Source organism: Procambarus clarkii, chromosome 9, assembly GCF_040958095.1.
Source record: "Procambarus clarkii isolate CNS0578487 chromosome 9, FALCON_Pclarkii_2.0, whole genome shotgun sequence".
NCBI lineage: Eukaryota > Metazoa > Arthropoda > Malacostraca > Decapoda > Cambaridae > Procambarus > Procambarus clarkii.
In genome coordinates this window covers 34,238,173-34,264,134 of record NC_091158.1, presented here as the reverse complement: position 1 = coordinate 34,264,134, position 25,962 = coordinate 34,238,173, and the positions used below count along the sequence as shown (strand labels likewise).

At 39.9% G+C, this 25,962-nt stretch overlaps 1 protein-coding gene across 1 annotated transcript in view; it reads left to right on the top strand.

Annotated features, from left to right (window-relative positions):
* LOC138362863 (glutamate receptor ionotropic, delta-2-like) overlaps window positions 1-25,962 on the top strand; it is a 96,263-nt gene that overhangs the window by 9,253 nt on the left and 61,048 nt on the right. Inside the window, exons 3-4 of the mRNA XM_069321438.1 lie at window positions 6,570-6,660; window positions 9,157-9,457. Of these exons, the coding sequence (XP_069177539.1) occupies window positions 6,570-6,660; window positions 9,157-9,457 (392 nt within the window). The remainder of the gene's footprint in view (window positions 1-6,569; window positions 6,661-9,156; window positions 9,458-25,962) is intronic.

Genomic DNA, 25,962 nt, shown 5'->3' with positions numbered 1-25,962 from the left:
CAGACACAAACCAGAACGCTTTAAAAGAGACCAACGTCGTCTATGCCTTCAAATGCCCACTTGGGGACTGTAAGCTCCAAAAAACCCAGTATATAGGCAAGACAACAACATCTCTTTCTAGGCGTTTAACGATGCATAAGCAACAGGGCTCCATTAAGGAACATATAATCTCTTCCCACAACCAAACCATCGCCAGAGAAATCCTTGTAAACAACACAGAAATCATCGATAGATTCAGCGATAGCAGGCGGCTTGACGTTTGCGAGGCACTGCACATTAAGAAGTCAACACCAGCAATCAACAGCCAATTAATGCACAACTATATTCTACCCACCTCAAGACTCCGCTCCAATATAGAAGCATCAAGAAATATGGACCAATAGGCTTTCTACAATCACTTCCATTTCAATACCCATTGTTTCGTGTTCTCTCTTGTGTTGATGAAATTAATACCCTATTAAATACCACCTCACCCCATCCACCTCACTCAAATGTAGATATAAACAAATCGGAGATATGTAAGTTCTATTCAGTTGTGTATGTGTAAAGTCTTTGAAAATGTAATAAGTTTTACGAAACGCCCTCAAGTGTCGCGTCAGACTAGAAATAAAAATGAATTTTGGAGAATTGGTTTTTGAATTACCTCCAACAGTGAAAAGAAATGTACGAAAGATTGAGAAAATTCGTGTTAGAAATATTAATCTTACTTTTTCGGTCATATTTAATAATATATGTCTGCAGGAAAGACTGCTACCAAAATATACTAATTTATATATGTATATATACATATATATATATATATTTATATATGTATATATACATATATATATATATATATATATTTATATATATATATATATATATATATATATATATATATATATATATATATATATATATATATATATATATATATATATATATATACGACATATTTCTTTCTAACGTAGAAAGAGAACGCAGACGACACTATAAACACAGGAAAAAAATAACGGAACTGCTTATGCAGACACGAATTTCCCGTCAAAGAAGGAATAATTTAAATAGGGAGATTGAAGAAATCGAGCGGAAATTGAAACACTCATATGAAACTGAAGAAATCAGTTAGAACAGAAAGCAATTCAGGAAATAAAGAAAAATCCAAAATATTTCTTCTCATATGCGAAATCAAAAGCAAAAACCACTGCCAGTATTGGACCTATTCGTACAAGTGAAGGTTCATACACGGAGGATGACAAAGAAATTAGTGAAATCCTAAAAAAGCAGTATGAGGACATGTTTAGCACTTCAATAAACAACATGAAGGTGGAAGATCCAGACAATTTCTTTATGCGGGATATTCAAACCCCTGTAAATATAACTGATATAAACACGAGCGCACTAAATTTTGAAAAAGAAATTGAAAACATGCCCATGCACTCGGCCCCAGGTCCAGACTCATGGAATTCAATATTTATAAAGAAATGCAAAGTGCCGGTAGCACAGGCACTCAGTATAGTGTGGAGGAAGAGCTTGGACACGGGGGAGATACCAGATGCACTTAAAGTAGCAGACATAGCCCCTCTACACAAGGGAGGGAGCAAAGCATTGGCAAAAAATTATAGACGAGTTGCACTAACATCGCACATCATAAAAGTATTTGAGAGAGTGATTAGGAGTCAGGTCACCAATTTCATGGAGACCAATGACCTTCACAACCCAGGCCAACATGGATTTCGAGCGGGAAGATCGTGCCTCTCACAGCTACTTGAGCACTACGACAAAGTCACTGAGGTATTAGAAGAGAAACAGAATGCTGATGTGATATACACGGACTTCGCAAAGGCTTTCGATAAATGTGACCATGGCGTGATAGCACACAAAATGAAGTCAATGGGAATAACCGGTAAAGTAGGACGCTGGATACTCAGTTTTCTGTCAAACAGGACTCAGCGAGTAACTGTCAACCATATAAAATCTAGTCCAAGTGCAGTGAAAAGCTCTGTACCTCAGGGTACAGTCCTTGCACCGCTGCTTTTCCTTATTCTCATATCAGATATAGACAAAAATACAAGTCACAGCTTCGTATCATCCTTTGCAGATGACACAAAAATCAGTATGAAAATTACCTCGGCTGAGGACATTGAAAAACTTCAAGCTGATATTAACAAAGTTTTTGACTGGGCATCAGAAAATAACATGATGTTTAACAGTGATAAATTCCAGGTACTCAGGTACGGTAAAAATGAGGACCTTAAACATAATACAGAGTACAAAACACAATCAAATGTACCCATAGTAGGAAAACAGCACGTAAAGGATTTGGGAATAATAATGTCTGTCGACCTAACGTTTAAGGAGCATAACCAAGCAAATATTGCGACAGCCAGAAAAATGATAGGATGGATTACGAGAACTTTCAAATCCAGGGATCCCATCACAATGGTTGTACACTTCAAGTCACTGGTGTTGTCCCGTCTTGAGTACTGCTCAGTACTCACTTCCCCCTTCAGAGCAGGAGAGATTGCTGAAATAGAGGGAATACAGAGAACATATACGGCACGCATAGATGCAATAAAGCACCTAAATTATTGGGATCGTCTCAAAGCCCTCCAAATGTACTCACTAGAAAGAAGACGAGAGAGATATCAAATAATATACACCTGGAAGATACTGGAGGGCCAAGTACCAAATCTACTCAGTAAAATAACAACGTACTGGAGTAAACGACATGGAAGAAAATGTAGAATAGAACCAATGAAGAGCAGAGGTGCCATAGGCACAATCAGAGAACACTGTATAAACATCACAGGTCCGCGGTTGTTCAACGTCCTCCCAGCAAGCATAAGAAATATTGCCGGAACAACCGTGGACATTTTCAAGAGGAAACTAGATTTATTCCTCCAAGGAGTGCCGGACCAACCGGGCTGTGGTGGGTATGTGGGCCTGCGGGCCGCTCCAAGCAACAGCCTGGTGGACCAAACTCTCACAAGTCGAGCCTGGCCTCGGGCCGGGCTTGGGGAGTAGAAGAACTCCCAGAACCCCATCAACCAGGTATCAACCAGGTATATATATATGTCGTACCTAGTAGCCAGAACGCACTTCTCAGCCTACTATGCAAGGCCCGATTTGCCTAATAAGCCAAGTTTTGTTGAATTAATATTTTTTCGACTACCTAACCTACCTAACCTAACCTAACCTAACTTTTTTCGGCTACCTAACCTAACCTAACCTATAAAGATTATACTAGCCTATAAGACTAGCCTATAAGGCTAGGTTAGGTAGGGTTGGTTAGGTTCGATCATATATCTACGTTAATTTTAACTCCAATAAAAAAAAATTGACCTCATACATAATGAAATGGGTAGTTTTATCATTTCATAATAGAAAAATTAGAGAAAATATATTCATTCATGAAAACTTAGCTTATTAGGCAAATCGGGCCTTGCATAGTAGGCTGAGAAGTGCGTTCTGGCTACTAGGTACGACATTATATATATATATATATATATATATATATATATATATATATGTCGTACCTAGTAGCCAGAACTCACTTCTCAGCCTACTATGCAAGGCCTGATTTGCCTAATAAGCCAAGTTTTCATGAATTAATTGTTTTTCGACGACCTAACCTACCTAACCTAACCTAACCTAACTTTTTCGGCTACCTAACCTAACCTAACCTATAAAGATAGGTTAGGTTAGGTTAGGTAGCGTTGGTTAGGTTCGGTCATATATCTACTTTAATTTTATCTCCAATAAAAGACAATTGACCTCATACATAATGAAATGGGTAGCTTTATCATTTCATAAGAAAAAAAATAGAGAAAATATATTAATTCAGGAAAACTTGGCTTATTAGGCAAATCGGGCCTTGAATAGTAGGCTGAGAAGTGAGTTCTGGCTACTAGGTACGACATATATATATATATATATATATATATATATATATATATATATATGTCGTACCTAGTAGCCAGAACGCACTTCTCAGCCTACTATGTAAGGCCCGATTTGCCTAATAAGCCAAGTTTTCATCAATTAATTGTTTTTCGACTACCTAACCTACCTAACCTAACCTAACCTAACTTTTTTGGCTACCTAACCTAACCTAACCTATAAAGATAGGTTAGGTTAGGTTAGGTAGGGTTGATTAGGTTCGGTCCTATATCTACGTTAATTTTAACTCCAATAAAAAAAAATTGACCTAATACATAATGGAATGGGTAGCTTTATCATTTCATAAGAAAAAAATTAGGGAAAATATATTAATTCCGGAAAACTTGGCTTATTAGGTAAATCGGGCCTTGCATATTAGGCTGAGAAGTGCGTTCTGGCTACTAGGTACGACATATATATATATATATATATATATATATATATATATATATATATATATATATATATATATATATATTGTCGTACCTAGTAGCCAGAACGCACTTCTCAGCCTACTATGCAAGGCCTGATTTGCCTAATAAGCCAAGTTTTCCTGAATTAATATATTTTCTCAATTTTTTTTCTTATGAAATGATAAAGCTACCCATTTCATTATGTATGAGGTCAATTTTTTTTTATTGGAGTTAATATTAACGTAGATATATGACCAAACCTAACCACCCCTACCTAACCTAACCTAACCTATCTTTATAGGTTAGGTTCGGTTAGGTAACCGAAAAAGTTAGGTTAGGTTAGGTAGGTTAGATAGTCGAAAAACAATTAATTCATGAAAACTTGGCTTATTAGGCAAACCGGGCCTTGCATAGTAGGCTGAGAAGTGCGTTCTGGCTACTAGGTACGACATATATATATATATATATATATATATATATATATATATATATATATATATATATATATAACTGAAAACTCACACCCCAGAAGTGACTCGAACCCATACTCCCAGAAGCAACGCATCTGGTATGTACAAGACGCCTTAATCCACTTGACCATCACGACCGGACATAATGAGGTGATAGCCGAGGCTATATGAACCACCCCACCGCCGGCACTCGGATAGTTATCTTGGGCATAGCATTTTACCAAATCACCTCATTCTTTGGGGCACACGTGAGGAACACAAATGCGAACAAGCCATTTGTGTTCGCATTTGTGTTCCTCACGTGTGCCCCAAAGAATGAGGTGATTTGGTAAAATGCTATGCCCAAGATAACTATCCGAGTGCCGGCGGTGGGGTGGTTCATATAGCCTCGGCTATCACCTCATTATGTCCGGTCGTGATGGTCAAGTGGATTAAGGCGTCTTGTACATACCAGATGCGTTGCTTCTGGGAGTATGGGTTCGAGTCACTTCTGGGGTGTGAGTTTTCAGTTGCATATGTCCTGGGGACCATTCAGGCTTGTTCGCATATATATATATATATATATATATATATATATATATATATATATATATATATATATATATATATATATATATATATGTCGTACCTAGTAGCCAGAATGCACTTCTCAGCCTACTATGCAAGGCCCGATTTGCCTAATAAGCCAAGTTTTCATGAATTAATATTTTTTTGACTACCTAACCTACCTAACCTAACCTAACCTAACTTTTTCGGCTACCTAACCGAACCTAACCTATAAAGATAGGTTAGGTTAGGTTAGGTAGGGTTGGTTAGGTTCGGTCATATATCTACCTTAATTTTACTCCAATAAAAAAAAATTGACCTCATACATAATGAAATGGGTAGCTTTATCGTTTCATGAGAAAAAAAAATAGAGAAAGTATATTAATTCAGGAAAACTTGGCTTATTAGGCAAATCGGGCCTTGCATAGTAGGCTGAGAAGTGCGTTCTGGCTACTAGGTACGACATATATATATATATAACAGGGTTGTTGATTTGTGGAACCAATTGCGGAGTAACGTGGTGGAGGTGGTGTCCCTCGATTGTTTCAAGCACGGGTTGGACAAGTATATGAGTGGGATTGGGTGGTTATAGAATAAGAGCTGCCTCGTATGGGCCAATAGGCCTTCTGCAGTTACCTTTGTTCTTATGTTCTTATATATATATATATATATATATATATATATATATATATATATATATATATATATATATATATATATGTCGTACCTAGTAGCCAGAACTCACTTCTCAGCCTACTATTCAAGGCCCGATTTGCCTAATAAGCCAAGTTTTCATGAATTAATTGTTTTTCGACTACCTAACCTACCTAACCTAACCTAACCTAACTTTTTCGGCTACCTAACCAAACCTAACCTATAAAGATAGGTTAGGTTAGGTTAGGTAGGGTTGGTTAGGTTCGGTCATATATTTACGTTAATTTTACCTCCAGTAAAAAAAAATTGACCTCATACATAATGAAATGGGTAGCTTTATCATTTCATAAGAAAAAAATTAGAGAAAATATATTAATTCAGGAAAACTTGGCTTATTTGGCAAATCGGGCCTTGAATAGTTGGCCAAAAAGTGAGTTCTGGCTACTAGGTACGACATTATATATATATATATATATATATATATATATATATATATATATATATATATATATATATATATATATATATATATATATATATATATATATTCTTTTACCTGTTTCAGGTACAAGTTCGTCATGCCTGCTGATGGAAGTACCGGAAGCATGAATAGCGACCGGACCTGGAATGGAGTGGTTGGGATGGTGATGAGAGGGGTAAGTGTGGTAATGAATCAAGCGAGATAACAAGTCGAGATTCAACATGGTTGATGTGGAGGGTTGCAGGAAGGTTAGTGCTATGGAACACTCAGTAGGTCAATGGGTCGTGATCCAGCAGGGTGAGTACTCAGTGTGTAGTGAGGCAACAAGGGAGATTATAAGTGCAGTGTCATAATGATGTAAGGTAAGGTGAATAAGGAAGTGAATATAGTAGTGCTTCCCTTGTGTGGCTCCGGGCTATTTAACATTTGTTACCCACAGGCGCAAACCCCCCTCCAAAAAAAAAATAAAAAATTATTCTAAACCTGTTAATTTGTGTTCTCTGATCATGGGAAAAATAATAATAAAAATCATAAGTGGCATATATTGCCCGCTATAGGGTGGGGAAGTCTGGCAAAAAACAGGCGCTGGCTCAGTGTGCGTCCCAGACGGTCTGTTGCTCGCCAGCTGTCAGGCAGAAGTGGCCACAAAGAGATAATTACCTAATTATTTCAATGTCTCTGATTTTTCGTAGTTTTTTCCTGTAATATTATTCAATAATGTGTAGTGTGATATATTTATATAAAATAATGAGTGAATCATCGCTGTGCTTAAAAATATTGTGTGCATATTGTTGATTCAGTTATTATGTTCATCAAGCAGTGAACAAATACTTTGTCGGTTATTACACTATATACACAGGTTATATATAAGTATTTGCATGTTTTGTTCACCATAACGAACCACTAAGTTGGTATTATGAGTCAAAAAGCAACGAGGAGTGACCACCACACACCAGCCAGCCACTCGCTGCCACTCACTCCCTCAACACCTCACTCGCCCACATTCTCCTCCCACCATACTGTTTTTGCTTTTATTCACTACATACAGACGTTATATATAAGTATCTACATTCGTGTTCACCATAACGAACCACTAAGTTGGTATGCTGAGTGGCAGTGGCAGCCAGTGGCAGCCCGCCACTGGCTGCCACTGCCTCCCTCCCTCACCTCATCTGACTCGCCACTATTATCCTCCCAACATACTGTTTTTGTTTTTATATACAGACGTTATATATAAGTATCTGCATGTTTTGTTTACCAGAGCAAACAACTAAGCTGGTATAGTGAGTCCAGACAGTAAAAGGAGGTCACACAGTCAGCAGACAATGCTACCTCCCTCCCCACCAAGATTACTCCTCCCACTACAGCGCTAATTATCACAACAATCCTGATATTATCAGAATCCTGGTCATTTTTATCGCAGTCAGGGGTCTTCTGTAATAATATCATCGCTAAATAATAGCATGAACATGTATATTATGGCATTTTTAGGCGATGCTGTGAGCTCATGCTGCATGCGTCAAGCTTGTAGCTCACTCTATACTGAGGCCCTCACACCCGTAATTTGGCCCACGAAAAAAAATGGCGTCTGTTTAATAGAGCCCTGATGAAGGTGTGGTGAATCCCGTGTATCCATGGGCCGTGTAAATCTTGCGTAGTACTCCAATACATCATATGATGTGGAGCGCAAGTTCCTGCAAGTCATTGAACACATCATATGATGTGTTGCGCACTTAAAGGATTAAAATGAGGATGCCATCTAATGCCCAGGAAGATGGCGGATCGTTGCCCAGCATAATGGCAATGCTCAGCTAAGGAATCAATTACATATATTTTTTTTCTTCGAATTACATATAAATTTAGTTTATTTTGTTTACTCGCAACAAATTATTTTTACTTATATAAGAAATCACAAATGTTAAAACAAAAAAATCACGAAATCGTTCATCAACGAATTGTACATACAAATCTTAATGAAGGGTTGGGGGGGATAGAACATTAATGTAATTGTGTTGTTTTTATACAATTATATTCTGTATCGAGCTCCATTGTATAATGTAAGTCATGTTGTAGGGCAAAAAATATTCACATAAAATTCTTTAGATTTTATAATGAGGAAGATGTAATATTTGTAATATGAACCGTTCTAATTGTATTATTAAAATAATACAATAATTGAACAAATCCAACAGGATCATTGGTGATGGTTCGAACCTATGCCATGGGTGTTCCAGGTGCACTCTAGTCGATTGCACCACATGATCAACAATTATTTTGACCATGTCATGGTGCAGTCGACTACAGCGCGTCTGGGAACACCCACCACATAGCTTCAAACCCTCATCAAGGCTCCTGTGGATTGGTTCCTTGATATATCACGTTAATGTGATTTCTTTGGGAATACAATTAGCGTTAGTAATTTGTTTTTTAACTAATGAAAGCGAAAAGGGTTATTGTTAACATAGGAAGTGTACCATTTTCTTTGCTTATGGAGTGGCTTTAATAATCCTGTAGAGTGTTAAAAACCTTAAGACAAATTCAAAGTCATTTTTAATTCACATATCGTCAGTTTAATCCTTAAGTCTACTTTCCATTACGCATTTTACGAATTTAATGCCTATAATATCGCATTAAATACATGTTATATGGTAATACAAGGTAAATCTTGCAGGAGGCACACTTCGCCACCAGCCCCTTCAGCATGACCGCAAGCAGGACGAGTGTAGTCGACATGACGACTCCATTAAACATAATTTACCTGACTTTCATTGCCGGATTTGGACGGTCAGAGGTTGACCCTTGGGGCTTCATGCTGCCGTTCGTGCCTCGAGTGTGGGCAGCCATCTTTGCCTCCCTGTTCGTGATGATGGCAGCAACAGTTATATTATATTCGTGTCCTTTCACAACGAGCACGAAGATAGAAAACTGGCAAGATGAGCCATTTAACATCATTAAAATACTTCTTCAACAAGGTAATATAATATGTAACTCAAATCATTTCTCAGCCACTCATTGTTTTCCAATTATAGTGAGCATGTAATTAGCAAGTTGAATGGTCATCTAGTAACAGTATACTACAAAATGGTCAATATATGTTGTTTCTATATGTCTACAGTGTGGCCCTATATTTAGCATTGGTTTTATGAATAATGCAAGTGTGAGAGTGCTCACGTCCAACAGTTGCAACTCAATTCTAAGCTATAAACGTTGCATCGAACCGGGAGAAACGTTTTGGGAGATGTAGCAAGAAGCAGGAGGTGGGAGTGTTATCCAGAGAATGAGTTAGGGCAGAGTTGGTGTACTCGTGATATCTACCTGACAACGTTTTTATGTGTATTGTGCTTTTACTCATTAATATTAGCCAGTTGTATAATTTTTTTCTTCATGGAAAGTAAATAATGCATTGTGGGTGTCATATACACTAATGCATACTAGAGTTTACTTTTATCATGGGATGCACTTGAAAATGCTCGCTAGTATTTAAAACGTTATGTAAAGAAAACATTTTTAACGTGTCTGAATTTAGCAAATTGTTGGTACTAATTCCTTTTCAGGGCAAGTGAATTTCAGTGGGTTTATAATCAGTTTAGTCGCATATGGAAGTAAAATTACAAACACCAGCAACTAGAGAGAGTGCATATAATCTGCAGCCATGAAACACATCAACACAAATAAATATGAAAAAATCATTTTGAGGCAATGGAGTGACTTGAATCGGCGTTCTGATGGTTCCCAGAAACTTGCTTTAACCGATTTAGAATTACTAGAGTGACGGTTCAAGTCCCTCCATTCCCTCAAACAGATTTCTCATTGTTACATCAAGCCATTGTGATTTCCTTGTGATCTGAAACTGGGGCGTAAAAGTGTGAACACCTTTTCCTGAAGGCCAGAGTTGTGGGAATTTCCCAGCAGGTATTTCGTTATGTTACAGTTAAATGAATAAGTAGACAATTAAAGGTAGACTCTCTGAAGTGGACAATATGATTAATTTCTGTACCTGCCAGGTGTTACCAATTACACAAATTTTGGGAGATAGATTTAATAATGCTAAGATTACCTTACACTTAAATAATCATAAGTTAATAAATTATAGTCATTTATAATTTTATATAGAGTTAGTAAACTAACTACAATTATCATGGAATAAATTTAGACGGCTTAGCTGCCGAGCAGGTTGGAAGATTAACGTTTGGGATACTTCTTTAGAGTCAGTGAAATTTATCGCCTAGTGGTTGGTGGCGTCGTGTCCACGTAAACTCATGAGTTGAAGCAGCTGACTCCCAGTTGTTTGTCTCCATTCTGTGGAAAATATACAACGTAACTCTTGCATTGTTAATATTTTCCCCAATTAATTTCAAATGAGCAGAATAACCTCCCATTTGAACCTAAGCTTACTCTGGGTGTTATCGAGCTCATGCAGTGTAACGACCGGCTAATTCTAACTTGAGAAATATGGCCATAAATCTTAGATAGAATATATTTTAACCAACCAGACACCACTTCCCTTATTGTGTAAAGCAAGCAGCAACGTCTTAGAGCCGTAATCCGTCGGATAACTCAATTATTGGACGATACTAATCAGCTGGCTTCACCTTGTGAGGGGCAGGGGCAGATTGAGCTCGTGATGGCGTAAGACTGTGTGTGCAAGTGAAGCATTCTCTTCCCCCCTCTCTTCGTGAAAGCCCAGGAAATAAGTCACGCTATTTAATTTTATCTTATTCACTAACAAGATGACATCGACGTCATTTTACGCCCTAATAATTTACATCAAATAACAGAGAACAATTTTCCATTGTTCATAACACTGGATCTAAGAGTTTGTAGTTTAAAGCACATATACCGAGTGTTGCATACGTGACATGACTTTTATTCTGACCGTGAATCGACTGGTCTCGGATGTGGAAAATTCACCTTGGGATGGAGGTATACTTTATTCTAGTTAAATTAAATCAATTTCTGATCTAAATGACAACGCAAATGAAAGCACATTTCAAACTGGGTTTAATTAAAATTAAATGAAGAATTTCGTCACCATGTGAGTTGTGGCGGCTGGCGCAACAGCCCGCCATAGATAGTAGGAACATTTTGGCGTTCACGCACTAAAGTGTAATATTTTAATAAAATTATTTTCGGAAAACAAAGCTTTTATATTGCTGTGCCAGAGGTTAGTTCTTGGGTTGTCAGAAATTTCCGACAGGAGTGTGATTGGGTTGACTGTATAAATTCTGGTTGGACATCATTTCGGGTCTCCAGAACCTTCCAGTGAATTCAATAGAGTTCCGGGTTGGTCGACTTTTGATCCATCGTGACCAAATCAGTCAATGAAGGTGTCTGGGAGTCACAAGAACGCCGGTTCAATTCAAATCAAACAATTGCCACAAAATTATTTGTACATTGATAAATCATATCATTGTGATTTCTTGGTGACCACTGAGTATAATTAACAAAAGGTTCACCATTATTACTCCTGCCTATTGCATTTAAACTTAAAAGTTTAGACTTTCACAAAAACTTGTATATGTCAGACCTGACCTTCCTTTCCCTGCCTGCCCTTTTCCCGCCAGCCCTTCCCCCGTCGGTCCTTTCCCCCGCTTGCCTTTGCCCCACCTGCCCTTTCTCCACCTGCCCTTCCCACGCCAGCCCTTCCCCTGCCTGTTCTATCCCCGCTTGCCCTTCCCCAGTGGGAAGGGTGACAGTGACAGCTTTGGTGTACACAGTATTCTTCAGTTTAAGTGACCATATTGCTGTCCTTTCTCGCCCCGTTATATTATGTGATTGTAATGTGTCATCACCACTCTAGTGTCACCTCACTATTAATAGTGTATTATTATATTTGGTATGAGGCTCCATGCAGGGGACGCATAATCCAGGATTGGCCTTACATATGTAGCATACAAGGTACTGAAATATTCCTTACATAGGTTTTTGAAGGCAGATCTGATGTTAGCTAGCCTCGCATATGCTGCTGATGTTATTCTTTTGATGTGGGCCTTAGGAGACAGGATTGGCGTGATATCGAAACTCTTCAACTCTAGATCTTTCTCTCTGTCCGTTTCATGCTGGACTTCGTCTCCCATTCGGTATCCAGTGTCTAGCCTCCTATTTCCTCTACCTGGTTTCATTACCTTACATTTACTCGGGTTGAACTTTAGTATCCTCTAAGGGACCTTCCTTCAGTTTGTCAAGGTCAACTTACAGCCCCATACTATCTTCCTATGTCCTAATTCTCCTCATAATTTTTGCATCATCAGTAAAAATTGAGAATAATAAGTCTATTCCCTCTATAAGAGCATTTACATATATCATTAACAATATAGGTCCAAAGACTGATCCTTATACGACTCCACTGGTGACCCTTTCGCCACTCCGAGACCTTCCTCCTCACAGTGACTCGCTTTCTTCTGTTTCTTAGGTACTCTCTTTTTTCATTGGAGTATCTTCCCTTTCAATCCTGCCTGCATCTCCATCTTGAGCACTAGTCTCTGTATGTGGTACCCCTGGAAACACTAATTGTAACTGTCTCTATTTTCCGCTTGTTACAACTTGTAATAAAGTTGTTACATCTTGGCTTAACGTGTTTATGACGTATTAGAACGTTGTTACAACTTGCTATATTGGTTGTTATATCTGGTTAGGAGGTGTTAAAACTTGTTCGGATGTTGTACCAACGTCGTAATTTCGGTGTGTGTTTGGCGGGAGTGTGTCAAAGACTTTATCTCAATCTAGAAATATGCAGTCTGCCCACCCCTCTCTTTCTTGTCTGATTTATGTTGCCTGGTCACATGAATTCAATTAATCCTGTGAGGCATGATTTGCCATCCCTGAACCTATGCTGGTGTTGTGTTACAAATTTCTTTCGCTCCAGATGTTCCACTAGCTTTTTTTCGCCCAAAGTTCTCCATTATCTTGCATGGTATGCACGTTAGGGACACTGGCCAGTAGTTCAGTACGTCCTGTCTATCACCCTTCTTTAATACTCGGACTACATTAGCAATCTTTTAATTTTTTTGGCAGTTCACCTGTTACCAGTGATTTGCTATACACCATTGAGAGTGGCAGGCACAGTGCTTCTGCTCCTTCCTTCCTTTAGTATCTATGGTGAGACTCCATAATGGCCTATAGACCTTTGTCACATCCAACTCTAGCAAATGTTTTCTTCCCTCCCACTGGTAACCACAAACTCCTCTAGTGGTGCCTGGCTAGATACTCTATCAATTATTTCTGGAAATTCTCCTTGCTCCAATGTGGAGACCTCCTGGAATTTCATATTGAATTCCTCGCTGTTATGACCATGCATACACCAGTATGATCATACTGAGGATGGTGTATGATTGTGCTCAAACTATACAGTGATATCTTGGTTGATAGCCTAGTATCACGAAAATTTTAAAACTTTGGTAGCAGTCTTTCTTGTAAACATATGTTGTTAAATATGACCGAAAGAGAGAGATTAATAATTCTAACACGAAGTTTCTCCATATTTCTTATGTTTCTTTTTACTGTCGACGGTAAATGAAAATTGAATTCTACAAAATTCATTTTTATTTCTAGTCTGACGCGATGCTTGAACGCGTTTCGTAATAACTTATTACATTTTCAAAGACTTTAGTTTACACACACAACTGTAACCTCAAAACACTAAACAGAATTTTACTTATACTAACACTAAACAGCTTATCCATCTTACATATACTCGCACTTGGATTAGGTGATATGGTGCAATAGTTTTGGATGAGGTGAACAAATTTGTGACAAATAGAAGACAGAACACGAAACAATGGGTATTAGTTGGATATGAGATGATACCAATGGAAGTAACTGCAGAGTGCCTATTGGCCCATACTTCCTCTTGATGCTTCTATATTGGTTCGGAGTCTTGAAGTGAGTAGAATATAGTTGTGCATTACCTGGCGGTTGTTTGCTGGTGTTGACTTTTGATGTGTAGTGCCACACACATGTCGAGCCGCCTGCTATCGCTGTATCTATTGATGACTTCTGTGTTGTCTGTTGAGACTTCTCTGGTGATGGTCTGGTTGTGAGAGATTATATGGTCCTTTATGGAGCCCTGTTGCTTATGCATTGTTAATCACCTGGAAAGAGACGTTGTTGTCTTGCCTATATACTGAGTTCTTTGGGGCTTACAGTCCTCAAGTGGGCATTTGAAAGCACAGACGACGATAGTCTCTTTCAAGGCATTCTGTTTTGTGTCTGGAGAGTTTCTCATGAGTAGGTTGGCCGTTTTTTGGGTTTTATGGTAAATCGTCAATAGTATTTTCTGTGTTTTGTCTGTGGGGATAACGTTCCTATCAACAATATCATCCAGGATCCTTTCCTCCGTTGTATGAGCTGTCGAAAAGAAGTTCCTGTAAAATAGTCTATTAGGGGGTACATATGTTGTGTTAGTTGACTCTTCAGAGGTTGCATGGCGTTTTACCTTTCTTCTTATGAAGTCTTCAACGAAACCATTAGAGAAGCAGTTGTTGATTAGGACCTGCCTTACCCTGCAGAGTTCCACATGGACTTGCTTCTTTCCTGAGTTGTGGCTGAGAGCACGGTCGACATAAGCATTGACACCACTCCTCTTGTACCTGTCTGGGCAGTCGCTGTTGGCATTGAGGCGCATTCCTATGTTTGTTTCCTTAGTGTAGACTGCAGTGTGGAAGCCTCCACCCCGTTCCGTGAGTGTTAAATCTAGAAAGGGCAGCTTCCCATCCTTGTCCATCTCGCAAGTGAAACTCAACACAGAATTCCACTCGAATGCCTCCTTTAGCTCCTGCAAACGTCTGACATCAGTTACTTGTGTAAAAATGTCGTCAACATACCTGCAGTATATAGCAGGTTTCAAGTCCATGTCAACTACGACCTTCTGTTCGATGGTGTCCATGTAGAAGTTTGCAAACAAGACACCTAGGGGTGAACCCATGGCGACCTCATCTACTTGCTTATATATGTGCCCATCTGGGCACAAGAAGGGTGCCTCTTTAGTACAAATTGCTCCAGGCAGATCTGATGTTAGTTAGCCTCGCATATGCTGCTGATGTTATTCTTTTGATGTGGGTCTTAGGAGGCAGGATTGGCGTGATATCAAAACTCTTCACCTCTAGAGCTTTCTCTATGTCCGTTTCATGATGGACTTCGTCTCCCATTCGGTATCCAGTGTCTGCCTTCCTATTTCCTCCGCCTTGTTTCATTACCTTACATTACATCTGGGGTAATTTATGACAGAACAACTGACCACTATCCTACCTTCCTCATAGCAAACATGGACACAACACCACCAGATACCAAGAAACTCTCATTCAGGCTACACAGTGAATCAGTTTTAGACAATCTCTCTAATGCACTTCACAATATTAACTGGGAATCTGAATTTAATAATACACAGGATATAAACTCATTAACTAATCTCTTTCTCTCCAAAACTCTAAGCCTCTACAACACTCACTGTCCTATCCTTACCAAACAAGTAACTGATAAAAGAAAAAATAACCCGTGGCTCACAAGTGGCATAATTAAATCAATCAACAAAAAACATGAATATGAAAAGAAATTTAGGAGTGGCCTACGTATAAATGACCCCTCACTTGCTCTAGTGCTCTTGGGAGGTGGTTATCTTTGGGGTATATAAATACTCCGAAATTACCATCTCTTTTAAGGGTCTGAGCAGGTGGTGGAGCGGGTTAAGGCGTACCTGTTATGCCAGTTGCTGGAAGGCTTCTGTGCTGGCTAGGGTTCGAGTCTCCTGGTGGGAAAGTGTTCTAAAGTTGTATACTTCACTCTCGTGTTTAGGAGAGTTGTGCCTTAAGCATAGACACTGTGTCTTCCCATATTAACAGGGACTTGATGAAATAAACGTATAAATTACCCCTCACTTGCTCTAGTGCTCTTGGGAGGTGGTGATCTTTGGTGTATTTAAATACTCCGAAATTACCATCTCTTTTAAGGGTCTGAGCAGGTGGTGGAGCGGGTTAAGGCGTACCTGTTATGCCAGTTGCTGGAAGGCTTCTGTGCTGGCTTGGGTTCGAGTCTCCTGGTGGGAAAGTGTTCTAAAGTTGTATACTTCACTCTCGTGTTTAGGAGAGTTGTGCCTTAAGCATAGACACTGTGTCTTCCCATATTAACAGGGACTTGATGAAATAAACGTATAAATGACCCCTCACTTGCTCTAGTGCTCTTGGGAGGTGGTGATCTTTGGTGTATTTAAATACTCCGAAATTACCATCTCTTTTAAGGGTCTGAGCAGGTGGTGGAGCGGGTTAAGGCGTACCTGTTATGCCAGTTGCTGGAAGGCTTCTGTGCTGGCTAGGGTTCGAGTCTCCTGGTGGGAAAGTGTTCTAAAGTTGTATATATATATATATATATTGTAAAGTTGTATATATATAGTTGTATATATATATATATATATATATATATATATATATATATATATATATATATATATATATATATATATATATATATATATATATATATATATATATATATATATATGTGTGTGTGTGTGTATATCACGAAAATAAACACGTGATTAAGAATGTGACAATGTCAGACCACGGAGGAAAAATGAAACAGGAAATTTCCTTAAGTACTTTTGTATATTAAATACATCTTCAGAAGGACCTTCTGAAGATGTATTTAATATACGAAAGTACTTAAGGAAATTTCCTGTTTCATTTTTCCTCCGTGGTCTGACATTGTCATATATATATATATATATATATATATATATATATATATATATATATATATATATATATATATATATATATGCTTCATTGAATATGACCGCATATTCTGTATTTATTATTTTTTGGTTTAGGGCTTCTATCCCTCTAACTATTTTCTTAGCATCAGGGCTTAATTGGAATAGGAGTTCTCCAAAACTCATTTTCGTACTTTTAAGGTGAAGAAAAGAAGTGATTTACTATAGAGTGTATTACACTTATTTGTATAATTTGCACGACGTTTCGAACCTCCATGGTTCATTCTCAAGTGAACAGATCTTACAATACTAGTTGATTTTATACCCGCATTAGGTCAGGTGATAATACAATGAAGGTGAAAAACATGGGGGGATACATAAGGGATAAACATAGGGGCTGCAGAAGGCTTATTGGCCCATACGAGGCATCTCCTATCCAAACACAAAGATTAATCCAGTGTAATTGGCCTGTTATGTTGGACATTGTCTTCTGTGTTGGCATCGATATGTTCTTGTCTTGTCCTTACTAGGACAGTAAGGACAAGACAAGAACATATCGATGCCAACACAGAAGACAATGTCCAACATAACAGGCCAATTACACTGGATTAATCTTTGTGTTTGGATAGGAGATGCCTCGTATGGGCCAATAAGCCTTCTGCAGCCCCTATGTTTATCCCTTATGTATCCCCCCATGTTTTTCACCTTCATTGTATTATCACCTGACCTAATGCGGGTATAAAATCAACTAGTATTGTAAGATCTGTTCACTTGAGAATGAACCATGGAGGTTCGAAACGTCGTGCAAATTATACAAATAAGTGTAATACACTCTATAGTAAATCACTTCTTTTCTTCACCTTAAAAGTACGAAAATGAGTTTTGGAGAACTCCTATTCCAATTAAGCCCTGATGCTAAGAAAATAGTTAGAGGGATAGAAGCCCTAAACCAAAAAATAATAAATACAGAATATGCGGTCATATTCAATGAAGCATGTTTGAAAGAAAACCTGCTGCCAGTATACACCAATATATATATATATATATATATATATATATATATATATTATATTTTATATTCATTGTATACATATGTATTCGCAGTTGGCCAACGTTTTTGAATCCTCTATAACCCCCCCCCCCTCCTTCTCCCCGTTGATGTTACCGACTCGTGCCAGTGTTATCATGTCTTGCCATTACGATTTCTTTGCATTCATATTTTTATATCCTGATAAATACTCTAAGGTATTGAATTCTTATTATGTAAAGTTGTGCTTTATACTTTTTAATTTGCTGTATATTTAATTAGAGGTTCATGAGTGAGTTATGTCTGCAAATAAGCTAGAGAGATTTAAAAGTTGAGAGTCTGTTGAGTCAGGGAGTTTTGGATACAATGTCGCCCTCGGCGGCCAGGCTCAAGGAAGCGACTACGCTCTGCCCTCTCCAGGCGAGCGAACCTGTAGCGTTTTGCTCCGAGATTTGTGACCTTATTTGGGTATTATTGACTGCTATGCTTATTCTCAAGTAACAGTATGTATTAATGGATCAAGTCTACTGTTGTTCAACATGTATACCAGATGGTAAATGTTTTTGTCTTTGTGAGGTGATATTCTGAGGAAAGTAAGTAATGCCATGGTGCTCAATGTGATATTGTTTCCTCATTCCTCATGTGTTACTGGTAGTGACACCACCACCCTGTGTTGGTATTAGCAGCATATAGGTGTTAATGTTCCACTTTGCCAATTAAAATTCCTGGTGTCAGCTAGTGTTGATTGCTGCAGTTTACAGACCTGTATTTGATGTACCATGCCCAGTTGTTGAGAAGCTGGTTAAAGTAATTGTGAGTGAGTTAGTAGATGCTATATTTTTTAATGTTATGTGGATTAATATTATGCCAGTAAACTGGAATATTTGTTGCTAGCCTTTCACTCCCCTAGAACATTGATATATATTTGGCCCGGCTATGTGTTCCAGTGATGCTGAGCAGTGACTCCGTTCATAACATATAAAGTGGAGGTTCTTGTCCGTGTCTCCTAATAGTGAAATTTAGCCACACTGACCGTGTTTCGTAACTCCATAGTCCATGCCATAACATATAGTTATTTATGGTGGCACTGACCATGATCCATGCATAAGTTCCCTAAGTCATAACACTCGCACACTTCCTTGTCGTTTGTAGTGAATCTTTCTGTTCCTATCCTCAGTTTCATTAACTGTTTCTTCACTGTTGTTTTCCTCCTGATGTGACTATGCAGCAATTTATGTTCAGTCTTTGCATACCTTGCTATGTTATTTTCGTATTGTCTTTGTGCGTTTCTTCTCACCCTGACGTATTCACTCCTGGCACTCTGGTATCTTTCTCTGCTCTCTAGTGTCCCCTTTTATTTCTATAGTTTCTCCACGCCCTTGTACTTTGTTGCTTTGCTAGCTTACATCTCTGATTAAACCTTGGGTTTCTGATCTGCACTTGTTTTTTTCCATTTGTAACCCAACCACTTCGGCTGGATGGCAGAGCGACGGTCTCGCTTCATGCAGGTCGGCGTTCAATCCCCGACCGTCCAAGTGGTTGGGGCACTATTCCTTTCCCCCGTCCCATCCCAAATCTTTATCCTGACCCCTTCCCAGTGCTATATAGTCGTAATGGCTTGGTGTTTTCCCTTGATAATTCCTTCCTTCCTTCTTCCATTTGTATTTGGAGAAATTTGTTCGCTGCCTCCTTACACTTCTGCATTATGTAGCCCATCATGTCTTGGTCCGTCATTCCTCTGAACTCTGTTTGTCCATGCTCTATATGTAGGGAATTTTCTTATCCCCTCATAATTTCCCTTTCGGAATGCCAGCCTTTTGTTTTCTGGTCTCTTCCTTGAGTACATTAACCCTACTTCGACCATATACTCAAACTGTGATCGCTCTGAGATGTGTACACTGTGATCGCTCATTCCCACGGGGTCATCACAACCGATTTCCCTTATGTCGGCTTCGTTCAGAGTGAAGAGTAGGTCGAGTCCCGCTGGTTCATCATTGCCTCTCATTCATGTGTGTCCCCTGACATGCTGACACAAAATGTTTCTTGTCGCCACTTCCAATAGTTTAGCTCTCCATGTTTTCTCATCTCCTGGGGGTTCCTTGTTGTCAGTGTCTATCCTTCCATGATTGAAGCCCCCATGATGAGCAGATGGAATCGATTTCCACAGGCAGCAAAGGCGGCCCTCTCAATTATAGTGTTAACTGCCATGTTTTTGTCATACTCTGGCATGGGTCTTCTGTTATTTGGTCAAGGGTTATATATCACTGATACTCCTGCTCTTGGTCTCCCATCGTCATGATGCCTGTTATGTAGTCTCTGAACCCCTTGCAGCTTGGGATAACCATCTCCTTGAAACTCTATTCCTTTCTCATCAGTAGGGCGACTCTGCCTCCTCCCATTCCTTCCCTCTCTTTCCTTATTTCTGTGTAGTCCTGGGAAACACTGCATTCATTATGATTCCTGAAGATTTTAATTCATGAGTCAAATTACAACCGGGTTCACATTTTGTTCTCTTTCCATAAGTTCACTTACCTAGCTTGTAATCCCATATATTCGCATACATTACCCTGAAGCTGACTCACTTCTGTTAATCCTGTTTTCTTTGAATACGCAGGAGTTGGGAAACAGGGAGGGTCCGGGATGGGAGGGCCTAGGAAGGGGGACCTGAGGGTTCTGGGGTGTGAGAGGGCTGGGAGGATCTGGCATGGTGGGGGGTCGGGGAAGTTTGGAGGGCTTGGAGGTGAGGGAGAAAGGAGATGGATGGCAGAGATGGGAGAGCTTGGGGGGGGGGGAGATAGGAGGGAAGGGGGGGGGGGAGAAGGGAGGGCTTGGAGGGGGGAGAAGGAGGTAATGGGAGGGGGAGGGAGAAGAGGCAAGGCTTGGGGGTGGGGGGAAGAGGGAAGGCTTGGTGGGAGGGGGAAAAGAGGAAAGGCTTGGGGGAGGGGGAGAAGGGAGGTCTTTGGGGGGGTGGAGAAGGGAGGGGTGGGGTATATGGGAGGTCTTTGGGAGTAAGGGGGGGGGGAAATAGGGGGAGGGTGGCCTAGGAGGGCACATGGTGGGGAGGTTGGGGCAGGTTGGATTTCTATTTGGTGGAAGGTGGAAGGTGATGCTCCTCTCACAGGAGCTGCTGAACTGCTTGTGGAGGGTTCCCCACTCACCCCCTAGGATTGTTGGGTTCAGGGGTGTGATTCCCTGATTCCCTTCTCTCTCTCTCTCTCTGTGCTCCTTTCTTGTGTCTGCTGCTCTCATTATCTACTCCCTGGTCATATTCCTCCGAAGAAATACCGTTTTGAACTTCGTTACATATAAGAGTTGGCTCCTCCTTGGTAGAAGATCCTCTTTTGTGTTCTTGCTCATGAATCCAACCTTTATCAACCGGTCTCCGTCCTTGTTGTACTGGCCAAGCCTGAAAACCTTTTCTATATTTTGTTCAGCCCTTTCCATCTGAACCCCTTTGAAGTTTTATGTAACTGCGGCTTTATCATTATCTCTCCTCTCCACTCAACTGAAATCTGCTTGATCCCTAATACCTACAACAACTACTGCTCTTTTCCTCACTATCAGCCGACTAGTCCATCTTGCTGCTTCCTGAGAAGTAGCTACTTTCATGAAATCATGACAACTTTCTTTACTGCAGACATAGCTTCAGGGCTCTTTCAAATCATATCAGCAGATGAGGTGTGTGAGTGTGTGCGTGTGTGTGTGTTTGTGTGTATTCATCTAGTTGTGCTTGCGGGGGTTGGACTCTTTCAGCCCGTTTCTTAACTGTCAATTAAGGGATATTATTTTGATATGTTTTTCATCCTCTCCCTCCCCCCCCCCCCCACACACACAAACTCCCACATCCAGCAAGCAACCCTTAACAGCTGTCTAACTCTCTGATACCTATTTACTGCTAGGTAACAGGAGCATCAGGGGTGAAAGAAACTCTGCCCATTTGTTTTCCACCATCGCCGGGGATCGATCCCGGACCGTAGGATTACGAGTCCCAAGCGCTGGCCACTCAGCCACAGTTCCCCGGATGTGTATTCACCTAATTGTGTTTGCCGGGGTTCAGCTTTGCTCTTTCGGCCCGCCTCTCAACTTTCAATCAACTGTATACTAACTACTTTTTTTTCTCTCTCTTCACACCACACACACACCCCATGAAGCAGCCCGTGACAGCTGACTAATTCCATGACATCTATCTACTGCTAGGTAGCAGGGGTATTCAGGGTGAAAGAAACTTTGTTCATTAGTTTCTGCCTGGTGCGGGAATCGAACCCGCGCCACAGAATTACGAGTCCTACGCGCTATCCACCAGGCTACCAGGCCCCATAACTATGTGTGTGTGTGTGTGTGTACTCACCTAGTACTCCCCTTAGTACAACTAAGGGGAGTTGTACTCACCTAGTTGTGCTTGCGGGGGTTGAGATTTGACTCTTTGTTCCCGCCTCTCAACCGTCAATCAACTGATGTACAGATTCCTGAGCCTACTGGGCTCTATCATATCTACACTTGAAACTGTGAATTGAGTCAGCCTCCACCACATCACTTCCTAATGCATTACATTTCTCTACTACTTCCGGAGACACGTTTGGTGTGATATCAACTCCCAGATCTTTCTCTCTGTCCGTTTCATGAAGGACTTCCTCCCCCATTCGGTATCCTGTGTCTGGCCTATGTGTGAGTGTGAGTGTAATTACCTAAGTGTAGTTACAGGATGAGAGCTACGCTCGTGGTGTCCCGTCTTCCCAGCACTCTTTGTCATATAACGCTTTGAAACTACTGACGGTCTTGGCCTCCACCACCTTCTCACCTAACTCGTTCCAACCGTCTACCACTCTGTTTGCGAAAGTTAATTTTCTTATATTTCTTCGGCAGCTGTGTTTAGCTAGTTTAAATCTATGACCTCTTGTTCTTAAAGTTCCAGGTCTCAGGAAATCTTCCCTATCGATTTTATCAATTCCTGTTACTATTTTGTATATAGTGATCATAACACCTGTTTTTCTTCTGTCTTCTAGTTTTGGCATATTTAATGCCTCTAACCTCTCCTCGTAGCTCTTGCCCTTCAGTTCTGGGAGCCACTTAGTAGCATGTCTTTGCACCTTTTCCAGTTTGTTGATGTGCTTCTTAAGATATGGGACCACACAACCGCTGCATATTCTAGCTTTGGCCTAACAAAAGTCGTGAACAATTTCTTTAGTATATCGCCATCCATGTATTTAAAAGGAATTCTGAAGTTAGAAAGTGTGGCATAGGCTACTCGCACAATATTTTTTATGTGATCCTCAGGTGATAGTTTTCTATCCAGAACCACCCCTAGATCTCTTTCTTCATCAGAATTCTTTAAAGATTTCTCACATAAAATATAGATTGTGTGAGGTCTATGTTCTCCTATTCCACATTCCATAACATGGCATTTATTAACATTAAATTCCATTTACCAAGTGGGGCTCCATATACTTATTTTGTCCAGGTCATCTTGAAGGGCATGACAATCATATAAGTTTCTTATCCTTCCTATTATCTTAGCATCATCTTGAGTTATCTTGAGATGATTTCGGAGCTTTTAGTGTCCCCGCGGCCCGGTCCTCGACCAGGCCTCCACCCCCAGGAAGCAGCCCGTGACAGCTGACTAACACCAAGGTACCTATTTCACTGCTAGGTAACAGGGGCATAGGGTGAAAGAAACTCTGCCCATTGTTTCTCGCCGGCGCCTGGGATCGAACCCAGGACCACAGGATCACAAGTCCAGCGTGCTGTCCTCTCGGCCGACCGGCTCCCATCATCAGCAAACATTTTCTTATAATTCTGTATACCAACTGTTAGATCATTTATGTAGACAATAAACATCACTGGTGCAAGAGCTGAACCCTGTGATACTCCACCTGTGACATTTCTCCAGTCCGATACATTGCCTCTGATCACTGCCCTCATTTTTTTATGTCAGAAAATTTTTCATCCATGTTAGAAGCTTACCTGTCACCCCTCCAATATTTTCCAGTTTCCAGAACAACCTCTTTTGTGGAACTCTGTCGAAAGCCTTTTTTAGGTCCAGATAGATACAGTCAACCAAACCATCTCTTTCCTGTAATATCTCTGTTGCTCGATCATAGAAACTCAGTAAATTCGATACACAGGATCATCCAGATCGATAACCATACTGTCTGTCTGATATTACATAATTTCTCTCCAGGTGTTCTACCCATTTAGTTTTAATTATTTTTTCCAATATTTTGACTATTACACTTGTCAATGATAATGGTCTATAATTATTTTAAGGGGGTCTTCCCTGCTTCCACTTTTGTAGATTGGAACTCTGTTAGCCTTTTTCCACAGATCAGCTACAACTCCTGTAAACAGGGATGCCTGAAAAATCAGTTGAAGTGGAATGCTGAGCTCAGGTGCACATTCTCTCAGAACCCATGGTGAAACTCCATCTGGACCAACTGCTTTGTTCTTATTTAGCTCCTTGAGCATTTTTTCCACTTCGTCTCTATACACTCTATGTGCTCTATGTTGTTCTCTGGAAATCTTATTGTATCTGGTTCCCTGAAGATTTTATTTTGTACAAACACACTTTGGAACTTTTCGTTTAATGTTTCACACATTTCCTTTTCATTTTCCGTGATCGATTTCCCATTTTCAACCTCTGAATATTATCCTTTACCTGCAATTTGTTGCTTATGAATTTATAGAATAGGCCTGGTTCTGTTTTACATTTGTTTGCAATCCCTTTTTCAAAATTTCTTTCTGCCTCTCTCCTCACTGCCGTGTAGTTGTTTCTCGCATCTTTGTATCACTGGTATGTTTGGGGGTTCGGCCTCTTCCTGTGTTGATTCCATTTTTGTGTCTTTTGGTCTCTGGCTCTCTCGCAATTTCTGTTGAACCAATCCTGTTTCCTAGTTCTGCATCTCTGTTTTAGTATAATTTTTTTTGTGCCTTTATCATATATTTCACAAAACTTGACATATATCTCATTCACTTCCTTACTTAGCGACAAGTCTGTTCAATTATACTCACTAAAAAAATTTCTAAGGTTGCCATAATGTCCTCTCCTAAAGTCAAATTTTTCAATTGCATCAACCTTCATATTTTCTTCCAGATTATAACGCATTGCATACTTTATTCGCAAAAAGACATGGTCACTTTTACCGAAAGGAGGAGGTACTGAATGTCAAATATTTCTTCCTCCTTCCTGGTAATTATCAAATCAATCATGGAGGGAACATCCCCTTCCCTCATTCTCGTAGCTTGTTTAACATGTTGATACAAGAATGTTTTCAGGATGAGGTCTACAAATTTACAGGCCCAAAAATCTTCTGTTTTAGCTTCATATGCTTCCCAGTCTATGGATTTCAAGTTGAAGTCGCTGACTATCAACAGTCGTGATCTATCGTTATCCGCTCTCGCTGTGATCTCTCTCATTATTGTTATAAGACCTTCTCGTTTACTCTCTAGCTCCTCCTTTGACCATGTGCTGCTTGGCGGTGGACTATATGCATTTATGATCATTAGTTTATCATCCTCATGGCAGATCTCTAGTGCTATTATGTCAACTTCTTGTTGATTGGCAGTCATTATTTTGTTCACCTTTAGGTGTTCTTTCACCAGCACAGCAACGCCACCGCCTTTCCTGATTTTTCCGTCCCATCTCCATATTGAGTAGCCCCTTGGGAATATGACCTCATTTAAAATAACATCTTCAAGTTTTGTCTCCGTGAGTGCAACAATGTCTGGTGTCTGCAGCTGTATTACATCACTTA